Here is a 12,035-nt window from a genome sequence, read left to right as displayed (position 1 = left end):
TTTCAAACATTTCTATGAGCGTATATGTCAAATACATATGTTGATGTTTATATCGTAATTAATTGAATAATGATAAATTGAATAAAGACTGCAAGTCATAATTCATAGCAAGATTGATGTATGAGGTAGATATTTCAAGTTGAGATTCATCGCCAAAAATGGAAGAAGATATATTCAATTCGCTAGTTCTTGCACTCTCAGATGTAGATTACAGATTCGTGAATGCTAATGCAAATATTCAAAGACTACTTGAACTTTATAGTAATACCGCATCTGGTTTACGATTACCACCACCTGCCGCTAAGCATATTATTGAAAACTTACCTGATGTAACAATAACCGAAGAAGGTGATTATTTTTAAATTTTTTTTTCTATATCTGAATTTTTTTTTTAATCTATTTTTATTTCAGCACAATGTATAATATGTCTGAAAAATTTTTCTGTGGGAGATACAGCTAAAAAATTACCATGTAATCACTTGTATGATAAAGAGTGTATTGTCCAGTGGCTTGAAAAGGTACCCAAATATACAGAAAACATTTGTTATCTGATATCAAATATTTATTCTAATCAAAATTAATGAATGAATTGTTTTCAGACTAATACCTGTCCTATGTGCCGTTTTGAAATGGAAACAGATGATGAGGAATATGAAAAAGAAAGAAAAGAAAAGCTCAGAGCTAAGCAGAGGGAGGCAGAATTAGAAATCCTTCATGCTTCTATGTATTCATAACATAAAAAAAAATGGCAATTGATGGGGTGAAAGGTTTATTCATATAAATTTTATTCAGGTATCCTTGATATAAACTAGAGAAAAAAAATGATGCTTAGTAACCAAAACAAATAAAAAAATGGAAATTATTTAGTTAAGGCTGCAGCATGTTGTATTTATAAATGTTAATAAATGTTTTTTTGGCCCACTCATTCTCATACATCCTGTGTCTTCAGAAGGAAAATATTCAACTCTAATCTTTCAACCAGATTAAAGGTATCAGAAGATTGGTAGCTTTTATACACTGACTTACAAGAGTTCCAAGAAGAAGATTCAGAACAAGTTCATGAAAACTTATTGCAAAAATCCTCTTCGATTGCCAAAAATTCGAAGTTAACAAACTACCAAAGATTAAACAGTTAACTCTATAATCTTTATTAAGATCCTCTTTGGAAAATCTAATTTTAGTTCCAAAAATTGACGCAGTGGCGCAACGTAGAGTAATCTGAAAGAAATCTACTAGTTTGATTTTAGCCAGTTCACTAATTTGAGCATCTGAAAAAGAGACAACCTGTTGTCTCTGAGAGAGAATGGCAGCCTATCTCCAGAGATATATCTACCCTTCTATATCTCTGCTCTGATCTCAAAATCAAAGAGACTGTGGTACAAATCCAACAATTCATAAGAAAAAGAATAAATAGGTCTGTGCTGCTATGCACTTCTGTGCTTTTGAGCTTTCAACAACTTCTTTCTGTCACAAAAATATTTTAGAAATCTGTCAGTTTCCACTAGCAAATTATTCTCTTATAAGTTACTAGTATTGTCTACTCATACAGATAGAAAAATTTTCGTTGATATTGTGGATTGTGATTGTCAGTGTTGAATCAGTTTTTCTTATGTTATCAGGATTGGTAAGTCCATCTCTAAAATCTCCATGCCATTATTTCCATTCAGTATTTACAATACCTTTGTTGCTGAAAAACTACACAACAATTGAAATGACAACGTGGTTGTTGTTTTTAATGAATACCTCTTTCAGTTTTAGTTCCTTCATTCCATCCTTCTAAAATTCAGGACAATGGCTAGCAAAAATTATGCTTTGAGCGGTAATGGAAACACCCAGACTATGAAGCAGATAGACCTGGATCAAATTTGGGGTGATCTGAATAACGGTATCGAGCATGTGTATAATCGTCAAACTATGCCCAAATGTCGCTATATGCAGTTATATACCCATGTTTATAATTATTGTACTTCGGTTCACCAACAAGGGAACAGTAGAAATAGTACACCGACTGCTGCTTCCAAAAATAAGAAAGTACAAATTGGCGGTGGCGCTCAGTTAGTTGGTTTAGAACTTTACAAAAGAATCAGAGACTTTCTAAGATGCTACCTTGTATCTTTGTTATCTGTGAGTTACCCATGCTTACATTAAGAGTTATGAGCTGACCAATAACGAATTTTCAGGATGCTGTTCATAGAATGGATGAAGATGTATTGAAGTTTTATACTTGTCAGTGGGAAGAGTATCAGTTCAGTAGTAAAGTATTAAATGGTGTATGTGCTTACTTAAACCGACATTGGGTAAAGAGGGAGTGTGAAGAGGGACGAAAGGGAATTTATGAGATCTATCAGTTAGCTCTAGTTACTTGGAGGGATCATTTATTCAAGCAGTTGAACAAACAAGTGAGCCTAATGAGTTTTATAAGTAGTATTCAAGTGTATTTCATGTTTCACTATATTTCTGGAATTTTTTTGACCTTTTGTTGTTAGTTATATGTGATTAATTGTTTACTACAGGTTACGAACGCTGTACTCAAATTGATTGAACGCGAAAGAAATGGAGAAACGATAAACACTCGTTTGGTATCTGGTGTTATTAACTGTTATGTGGAACTAGGTTTGAACGAGGAAGATTCTAATTCAAAAATGTCCAACCTCTCAGTTTACAAGGAACACTTTGAGAATATATTTCTAGAAGATACAGAAAGATTCTACACAAGAGAGAGCACCAATTTTCTGGCTCAGAATCCTGTGACTGAATATATGAAGAAGGTGATTATGCTAGTTTCGAGAGATGTGTACATATTCAAAAGAATGCGTCTGAACATTTTGAATTTTTTTGTTAGGCCGGTGAGAGACTGCTCGAGGAAAAGAAACGAGTGCAGTTTTACCTGCACGAAACTACTAGTGAACAGTTGGCTAAAACCTGCGAGAGGGTGCTGATCCAGAAACATCTCGAGTTGTTCCATCAGGAGTTCCAGCAGCTGTTGAACGCTGAGAAGGACGAGGACCTGGGGCGCATGTATAACTTGGTTGCCCGTATTCCCGACGGGCTTGGAGAACTGAAATCTCTGCTGGAGGTTCATATTGCCAATCAAGGTCTCGAGGCCATAGAAAGATGTGGAGAGGCTGCCAATAATGTGAGTGCTCAGTTTTTATTTTTTCGATATTCTTATAAAAGCGTGGGTGATTTACCGCGATGGCCTATTGGATTTTTATGGAACACTAATGCAATTCTGTGCCGAATATTTGGAACTTTCTACGCAACATATTTTCAGCAACTTCCTTATTTCAAATGGCACACACAGTATATGTTTGCATCGTTTGATAGTTGAATTGATGATGAGTAAAAAACTCAAGTTATTGGCATTCTTCTGAAAAAATAGTGAAAATGGGGGTCACAATTTTTTTAACATTACTAGTGAGGTCCAAAGAAAATATCCACTCGCCTCTTAAAATTTTTCCATTATGATGTAACACAGATTAGAACTAAAATATACAACAAGGGTGTTTATGAGCAGATCAAGTTGGATTAATCAAAATTCAAGTATTTCAAATTACGCCCTATATTATTATTTCAATTGATTCTATGTAGAAAATGGGAAGCTAAAATGGGAACTTTCATATTCATCAAATATTTCATACCGCATGATTATTCTGTGACTTCCGGAAACCATAGAAAAAAGATTAAAATTCTATGTTCCAATGAATAATTTTGACATTTCATGAATTGTTAATGAATTCTTAACAATCATAGACATATGTCTATGTTAACAATCCCATAAAACAATTTATGGAATGTTAAAGTTATTTATCGGTACATAGAATTCTAGTTTTTTTTTCCCTCGTTTCCAGAAGTCACAGAATAATCAAGTAGTTCGAAATGTCTCATTTCCCTTATTTTGAGTTTTCCTTTGGTAACTCGGAAAGTTTCCATTTCAAGGTACAAAAAAAAAAAAAAACTCGAGTGTTTCTTATTCTAAAGATCTCTTTGCTCTCATTTGAGAACAAATACGATACGATATGAATTGGCGATAACGTGAAAATGTCTCTTTCAGGATCCAAAAATCTACGTTAATACAATTTTATCAGTGCACAAGAAGTACAATGCTCTAGTACTTATGGCTTTCAACAACGACAGCGGATTTGTCGCGGCTCTGGACAAAGCGTGCGGACGTTTCATCAACGCCAACGCCGTGACCAAGGTGGCAAATTCGAGCAGCAAATCGCCGGAGCTCCTGGCCAAATATTGCGATCTGTTGTTGAAGAAAAGCAGTAAGAATCCGGAGGAAGCCGAGCTCGAAGATACCCTGAATCAAGTGGTGAGATAGCGGATAGACGTTTTAGAAATCCGAATTAATTCGAAAGTAGTGTAATTTAGAATCGAAACATTTCTCTCTTGCCCGCAGATGGTTGTGTTCAAATACATAGAGGACAAGGACGTGTTCCAGAAGTTTTACAGTAAGATGTTGGCTAAACGGTTGGTGCAGCACATGTCCGCTAGTGACGATGCAGAGGCCTCTATGATCTCGAAGTTAAAACAAGCCTGCGGCTTCGAATACACTTCAAAACTACAAAGGATGTTTCAGGTGTGTAACCGTTCTTATTCTTATGGCGAATCATAAAGTGTGGTGTTCAATTCTTTTTCTTAGGATATTGGAGTGTCCAAAGATCTCAACGAGCAGTTTCGTAACCATCTGGCCGATTCCAACGAGGGTCTGGATATCGATTTCAGCATTCAAGTACTGTCCTCTGGTTCGTGGCCGTTCCAACAGAGCTTCACCTTTGGATTACCCTCTGAGGTAAGTGATATAAAGAGTGGTACCTTTTTGAATTGACCCCGAATCTGCCTCCTCTTAAACGGATTTCGTGATAATTCTTTTTGGGAATGTCAGAGGGGGGGAAATGTTCCGGCCATTCCCACAGGATGCTAATGAGTTTTTTTTCCTGTGCAGTTGGAAAGGAGCGTGCATAGATTCACTAATTTCTATTCAGGTAGACACTCAGGAAGAAAACTAAATTGGTTATACAACATGTCGAAAGGCGAACTTCTCACAAATTGCTTCAGGAATAGGTGAGTCATTTATTGTTATTTGGTAAGCGAGACAGCTCAGATTTCACCTTAAATTGGGCTTCAATTCATTGTCACTTCACCTCTTATGTCATTTAAAATTTCAAGCTTGTTGCCATCCGTTGATTCAACGTTGAATGATGTTAACTATTTCCAGAAACTCTTCTTTGCTCACAAAAATAATTGGTCATTGCCTTTTTGGGCCACACTGTATAATTTTTCCAGTTTCAATCCTCAATTTTTGGAGGGAAACGAAAATATCATTCTTTTTTTCTGAATCTGTCCACATACTAAAATTTGAGTTAATTTTTCGCTTAAGGTATACCTTGCAAGCGAGCACCTTTCAAATGGCGGTCCTCTTGCAATTCAACGTCTCGGACAGTTGGACTATCGCCCTCCTAGAGGAAAATACTCAGATCAAACACGATTATTTGATACAAGTGATCCAGATCTTGCTGAAGGCGAAATTGATCACTTGTGAAGATGACGAATCTGAACTTTCCCCATCTTCGGTTGTGCATCTATATCTGGGATACAAAAAGTGAGTCTTGTAATTTTCGATCGGATTAAAAATCGGCTTGATTAACTTCTTTTCTCTTCCTCGCAGCAAAAAGCTTAGGGTCAATATAAACGTACCGATGAAGACTGAATTGAAAATGGAACAGGAAACTACCCACAAACACATCGAAGAAGATAGAAAATTATTGATTCAGGCGGCGATCGTCAGGATCATGAAAATGAGGAAGGTGTTGAAGCACCAGCAATTGGTCGCCGAGGTCCTCAATCAGTTATCCACTCGATTCAAGCCGAGAGTGCACATAATCAAGGTGAGTTTTGAACTTTTCGTCAGACTCTGATCGTACTTATATTTGAGCCAATTTAAATTGAAGAATACCGGTCAATTGTCATTTTAAAGCATGATCAACTCTCCATTCAAAAATTATTGACATCGAAGAAGGCATTGCAAATGTCAACTTGTGATCACAAAATGTTGTTTCAATCATAGATAGGAAATATATAAATATAACCTAAACAGTTCCAAAATGGTTGTCACATCGAGATGAAAATGTTTTATAACTGCAAAACTCTCTAATTTTATGGAAATATTCATAAAAACAAACGACCAAGATTAAAATATTCGTGTGATAACAGTAATTTGTGAAAAGGATCAACGATCACTCCGAAATATTGTGATTTTTTGAAACAGAGCACAGAATTATATTTAATAGTTCTATGGGTCAAGGCACAGACCCATATATAATTGTTCTATGGTGCAGTGCAAAGACTTACGTTTTATTCTATGAGTTAGTGTTTGTTCTCAAATACCAACCTGAATTCCGCAACTAATAATATCCCTGATCGGTATATTGCCAACATAATTTTCGATGTCGATAATTGTTGAAAAGAGTCAAACCATAGACTTGGGGCATATTCTTCATCTATGTCATTTTGTAAAAAGAAGAAGCATAGATTATCTCAATTATCTGGCTTCTCTTTGGTTTAGATTTACAAAATTCAAATCAATAAACAATTTTGGGTATTCTTAATCTACTAAAATAATGTTCTTCAATTTGTGATGGTCATTGAATGATTTGTTTACAGAAATGTATTGATATACTGATAGAAAAGGAATATTTGGAACGTACGGATGGCCAAAAAGATACATACAGTTACCTAGCTTGATCTGGAAATTGGGAGTGTGCAGTGCCTATTATTGAGAGGAATTGCTGAATGTATATTGTAAATATTAATTATTTCATTTGTAATTACCCTGGAAAGTATCCTATTAAAAAATATGAATGCATTTTTCAGCAGAATGATTTGAGAGAGGTATTAGTCAGTTATTGAACTTTTTATGAAAATGATTCATACTTTTTTTGTTTTTCGATCTTTTACAGAAATTTAGTATGCAGTTTTTTTTTACTGACGGAAGCAAATCAAAATATTGCGTGTGAGCTCTATGTGAGAAAGGAGTAGGAGTAGGTATTTTTGAGAGTCAATTTAAATGTCGAAAAATTCTACTTGTTGATAGCCCTTAACAACTAAATATGACTGAGTTTCTCGAAGCTGCTTTTCACATTCTACCACATTCATTTATGTCGGCTTAAGTTAGCTTATCAAATTTGAAAAATTCTCAATAAAAGTTGAATCTACCCGGAAAACTATTGTCCATTTCCGATCAATGCCTTATACTCATTATTTTCAGTTTAACCAATATAATTAGAATTAAGATTGTATTTCCTGGTATGCATTATTATTTATGCGCGCCCTTTTATTGGATAATTTAATTACATTTTATTCAAATCACAATTACAATTTTAACAGGAATTTGGCAAATATTTTTGTTGGGAATTTTTGGACATGTTATTTATGTACTTTCTCTTTCTGTATTGACTGTGTGAATTTCGTGGAGCCATGAAGAATTTGTACAATTTTTTATGATCTGGAAGCCAGCTAGAATGGAATATTTGTAAATAAGTAAAGAGAGTAACACAAGTTTATTGTTATTTTAATCATTCAGAAAACTATTTTTTACCAAATTTCCTATTAAATTTTAATTTACCTGACATTTTCAATCTAAACAAGAAAAACAAGAAAATATCAACTTTAGCAAATACAAAGATGGAAATTCTCATTGAAAAATGCACATTTGGCAATCTGGGAAGGTTCATTAACATTTTTTTGACTACATTGGATATAAACAAATTCATTTTTTCAACTTAGCATACAGGGTAGTGCCATTCTAATGGGCACTCCTGGTGGGACACTAAATGAAAATAAAAATTCTCACAGAGAATCAATGGTAACAGACTCAACCTTCCCTGAAAATTTTCATGACCAGTAAGTTCTCACCAATTATTTTTCTTTCCAAGATGATTTGGCTCATGAAATTTAATCCACTCAATTTGGTTCCTATTTCATGAACATTATTTTCCTTTAATAACAAAAGATAACATAAACCTCTTTTCGAAAGTATTTTCGGAAGTCTTTCAATAAATTTATCAATTATTTCCCTACCCATAAGTCCACCAGCCCATGCCTTATTTATTATGTCCCTATCATACTCGTCTGAATCAGTTATAACATAAGGAGGATTGAATAATACCAAATCAAATAGGCAACTTTTAAATCCATCAATTAGGTTTGAATTCAGGACTTCAATGTTACAACCATTGAGTCTAGCAGTATTTTTTGTGGCCATGCATGCTTCATTATTGATATCAACAGCAAAGTATGCACTATCTTTAATAACAGAAGCCAATGAAGTAACAACAACCCCACTTCCCGAACCAACCTCAAGTGTCAACAAAGGTTTGAAAGTCTTTAAAAATGAAATTTGTAGCTCTAATGCATCTAATAAAAGAAAAGAATCTTCCCTTGGTTCATAAACATTTGCATAATGCTTGAGATCATACTTAGCAGTGCTTAATTCCATAACTCAAGGTTGTGAATTTTCTATCACGGATTTTCTAGATGTTTCTCTCTCAATCTGAAAATGAATCTTGTTCAAACGTTCCTGGGCGTTCTGGAGAATATTTGCAAGAACGGTAACCCTTTGTTTAGTGTTATATAGCTTCTTTACGTAGCTATCTAAATCTACATTAGATAAATACTGAGCATCAATGATTTTTTTTATCTCATCATGAACGGTTTCGACGGAATCCTTCAAAGCCAGTTGCGATAATCTGAAAAGATATTCGTCATTTCGAATTCTTTGAATGATTACCGACTTTTAACCTTGTTAATTTTACTCTTTCATCAAGTTGATCCACAGTTGGTTTGATTAATCCCATCAAACCTTCAGCTAAAATATCTCTTGTTGGGTTATCACAAAAATTCTCGGTATTTTCATCGAAGGAAATTGCAGACGGAGAAGCATCTGAAACCGAATCCATGTTTTTGATAAAGAACATAAATGGCATAAATCATTTTGACCTTTGAAGGTCTATGGACCTTTTCTCTATGTTTACTATCAATCATAGAGCAATAAATATATTTTAATTATCTATGGTTTCGTCGGGACCACAGAATACATGTAAACCATAGATTCTGTGCCATAGATCTAGATGACTAATCCAAGATTTACTCCAGAGATATCTCTGATTTACTCTAAATTTATCTAAATTTTCTGTGATTGTTGTCTATGACCAATAGAATATTCTGTGATGGCACCATAGATAAATAGATATTAGTGTTCTGTGGCACCTTTCAAATTTGAATAATTTTTAGGCTATGTACCATGTTTATCAACATCATTTTCGTATTAATTAATATTTTTCTATTTATCAATGGACTGTTACCTTTTCGGAGTAATAATGAACAATATGTTAATGTCCCATACAAAACGCAACAATTTTCGGTGTCTAAGATAGATAGAACTGTTATAATGATTGTCGATGCGATAAGAACAGATTTTGTTAGCCACAATTTGATGCCGCTAACAACGAAGTTGGTCAAAGAACACGGCTGTGTTATAAATGTATCAGTATCTTCACCTACAGTTACTTTGCCCAGAATAAAAAGTTTGATAACTGGAAGCATTCCTCAATTCATGGATATATTACATAACTTGGGTAGTACACAAGTACTTGAGGACAGTTTACTACACAAGGCTAGAAAACGAAATAACCAAATATTATTTCATGGAGATGAAACATGGCTAAAAATTTTTCCAAGTGACATGTTCCTCAGATATACTGGTACTACTTCACTTTATGTAAAAGACTTCTATGAAGTAGATAGTAATGTAACGAAAAATTTAAATTTGGAGCTGGAAAAAAATGATTGGAATATAATGATTTTACATTATTTAGGTAAGTGATTGTGAGCAGTGTAGAGAAGATTTTCTTTAGACCAAACCTCAATAATAAATAGCACTACTCAACATTTTCAATAAGCAGTGTCCAAATTTTTAGGATTAGACCATATTGGTCATGTTCATGGACCTTTCTCTCATCTTGTACCACCAAAACTACATGAAATGGACCTGATTTTTTCCAGGATTTTCAAAAGTTTAAGTCAAAATAAGAATCTCTCATCTTTGGTTATTCTTACTGGAGACCATGGTATGAGAGATACTGGAGGCCATGGGGGCTCAACCTATTCTGAAACTCATGTACCTTTTGTTGTATTGGGTGTTCCATGTGTAAATGGTCTAATTGACCAGGTAGATATAGCTCCAAACTTGGCCATACTTCTAGGTTTAGAAATTCCATCTTTAAGTATTGGAAAATTGACACAGTTACTTTTGAAAAATTTAACAGCAGATCAATATGCATCTGCCTTGTATTATAATGCTGAATTGTTGAGTAAGAAGTATGGTGGAAATGGTAGTGAGTTTGAGTCTATCTCAAAAATGTATAGGTCTTACATGGAAAAAAAAGATGAGAATGCAGCTTTGCATTTGATTGAAATGTGTACAAAATATTCAGAAAAAGCCAGTAGAACACTTAGGGAAGCTTCTACTCAGCAAGACTTGAATGCCATGATTTTATCTGTGATATGTCTCTTATATGCTTTAATTACTCACTTGAAAGGAAGTGAGTTGTTCAAAAGAAATGTTTTTAATTACATATTCTATTTATCTATACCCCTACTCGGAATGGTTTCCAAAAATGAATTTGTCGTAATACCTGTATTAATAGCTTCGGTATTCCAGATCACTGGACTTCCAAAATTCAAAATCGAAAGAAATAATTTGATTCTAGTCTTTTCAATATTTTTTCAGCCCATTACTTGGCTTTCCTCTAGTTTAATAGAAGAAGAACATGAATTTTGGTATTTTATGCTAAATACATTTTTAGTCATTCAAATACTCAAAACATTAAAAAAGAAAGATTTCACTTCTTGTATAGTATGGTTTTCGATCGGCATCTCATTCCGTTTTGCTGAAACACTGAACCAAATGGGTGACAAGTGGTCTTCTCTGCCTGACACTGCTGATCTTTTGTTGAAACCTCAAAATTATCTTCTGCATATTACCCTTTTATGTTTCAGCATTTTTAACATATATTATTTTTGTTTGAAATATGGTAAAAGTTTGTATCATTTAGAAAAAATCATTTTATTTCTAGTGTTCATTTATAAACTAAGCTCACCAGATAATTTCATTTTGGCTAGAATTATTTATTTGTTATTGGCAGTATATTTAGCCCTTGGTTTAGATTACTTGAATTCTTGGATTCTGCTCATTGCCCTTCTTTCGAAATCATATAATTTGTGTTTGATTCCCTTGTCTGTCTATACTAGTCGTCAAATATTCAATGAAGATAAGATGAAAGTAGGGGTTTCATCTACATGTTTGCACTTGATTATGATCAAAAGTCTGTTTTTTATGCAAGGTACTGGTAATACAATTGCTAGCATTGATGTATCAGTTGGTTACACGGCACTCACAAACTACAATCCAATGTTTGTGGGTGCACAGTTACTGATAAATACTTATTCATCCACCATTTTGATGCATTTGTTGTTATATAAGTCTGAAAATACTAAAAGCTTCTTCAGGTTAGTGTACACTGAAAGACTGTACAGCACAATTGTTGTTTTTATTGTATCTATTATTTTTAGAAACCATATATTCATTTGGAGTGTTTATGCTCCTAAATTATGTATAGAATGCTGTCACACATTAGTACTGATTGTTGAATTTTTGTTTTATGTATTTATTTCTTCAGTTTCGAAAAAATTAAAAGTAATGTGGAAATGAAATGATAATGATGACATTTTTATTCTTATTAGAACAGAATATTCACTCTAAGTGAATTGAAATTTCTCTTTTCATTGTGTCTGAATAAATTTCACTTTATCATGTAATATTTTTCTTAATATCCATTCAGGCAAGTTCACAATAACTTTTTTTACATTTATAAAATTACCATTTTAAAATGATATTTCCTTTTTTTTAACAGCGGACTAGTTAGCCAGTAGATCTTCCATATCAGTTGAGTTTTTTAATTGGTAGATGA

General features: G+C 33.7%; 5 protein-coding genes across 7 annotated transcripts; 3 read left to right on the top strand and 2 right to left on the bottom strand.

Annotated features, from left to right (window-relative positions):
• The first annotated feature begins 29 nt into the window (after positions 1-29).
• On the top strand, positions 30-808 carry LOC123307430 (E3 ubiquitin-protein ligase RNF181-like). The gene is made up of 3 exons (XM_044889729.1): positions 30-348; positions 412-518; positions 600-808. The coding sequence occupies exons 1-3, from the start codon at positions 159-161 to the stop codon at positions 732-734; spliced, it is 432 nt and encodes a 143-aa protein (XP_044745664.1). The 5' UTR covers positions 30-158; the 3' UTR covers positions 735-808.
• Positions 809-1,458: 650 nt separating this feature from the next.
• LOC123306750 (cullin-1) lies at positions 1,459-7,566 on the top strand. Its single transcript, XM_044888872.1, has 12 exons — positions 1,459-1,624; positions 1,753-2,124; positions 2,181-2,399; positions 2,514-2,768; positions 2,843-3,136; positions 4,055-4,318; positions 4,406-4,585; positions 4,649-4,798; positions 4,952-5,070; positions 5,387-5,608; positions 5,675-5,894; positions 6,670-7,566. Exons 2-12 carry the CDS (start codon positions 1,792-1,794, stop codon positions 6,748-6,750), a joined length of 2,337 nt encoding a protein of 778 aa, XP_044744807.1. The 5' UTR covers positions 1,459-1,624; positions 1,753-1,791; the 3' UTR covers positions 6,751-7,566.
• LOC123306751 (methyltransferase N6AMT1) lies at positions 7,551-8,503 on the bottom strand. The gene has a single exon (XM_044888873.1). It carries the CDS (start codon positions 8,501-8,503, stop codon positions 7,880-7,882), a length of 624 nt encoding a protein of 207 aa, XP_044744808.1. The 3' UTR covers positions 7,551-7,879.
• LOC123306752 (SNAPIN protein homolog) lies at positions 8,298-9,002 on the bottom strand. Its single transcript, XM_044888874.1, has 2 exons — positions 8,806-9,002; positions 8,298-8,753 (listed from the first exon to the last, which is right to left on the bottom strand). Exons 1-2 carry the CDS (start codon positions 8,988-8,990, stop codon positions 8,507-8,509), a joined length of 432 nt encoding a protein of 143 aa, XP_044744809.1. The 5' UTR covers positions 8,991-9,002; the 3' UTR covers positions 8,298-8,506.
• A 266-nt stretch (positions 9,003-9,268) lies between these two features.
• Positions 9,269-11,883, top strand: LOC123307997 (GPI ethanolamine phosphate transferase 2). 3 transcript variants are annotated; one of them, XM_044890516.1, is made up of 3 exons: positions 9,269-9,881; positions 9,984-10,376; positions 10,432-10,638. In XM_044890516.1, the coding sequence occupies exons 1-3, from the start codon at positions 9,308-9,310 to the stop codon at positions 10,473-10,475; spliced, it is 1,011 nt and encodes a 336-aa protein (XP_044746451.1). In that variant the 5' UTR covers positions 9,269-9,307; the 3' UTR covers positions 10,476-10,638. The 3 variants fall into 3 exon arrangements, with proteins under 3 accessions (XP_044746451.1, XP_044746448.1, XP_044746449.1); XM_044890513.1 differs by having other exon boundaries at positions 9,984-11,883; XM_044890514.1 differs by lacking the exon at positions 9,269-9,881 and having other exon boundaries at positions 10,240-10,376; positions 10,432-11,883.
• The last annotated feature ends 152 nt before the right edge of the window (positions 11,884-12,035 follow it).

This window comes from Coccinella septempunctata, chromosome 2 (genome assembly GCF_907165205.1).
Source record: "Coccinella septempunctata chromosome 2, icCocSept1.1, whole genome shotgun sequence".
In the NCBI taxonomy this organism is placed as follows: Eukaryota; Metazoa; Arthropoda; class Insecta; order Coleoptera; family Coccinellidae; genus Coccinella; species Coccinella septempunctata.
Note: the sequence above shows the minus strand (reverse complement) of the source record. Positions and strands in the feature narration are given on the sequence as shown.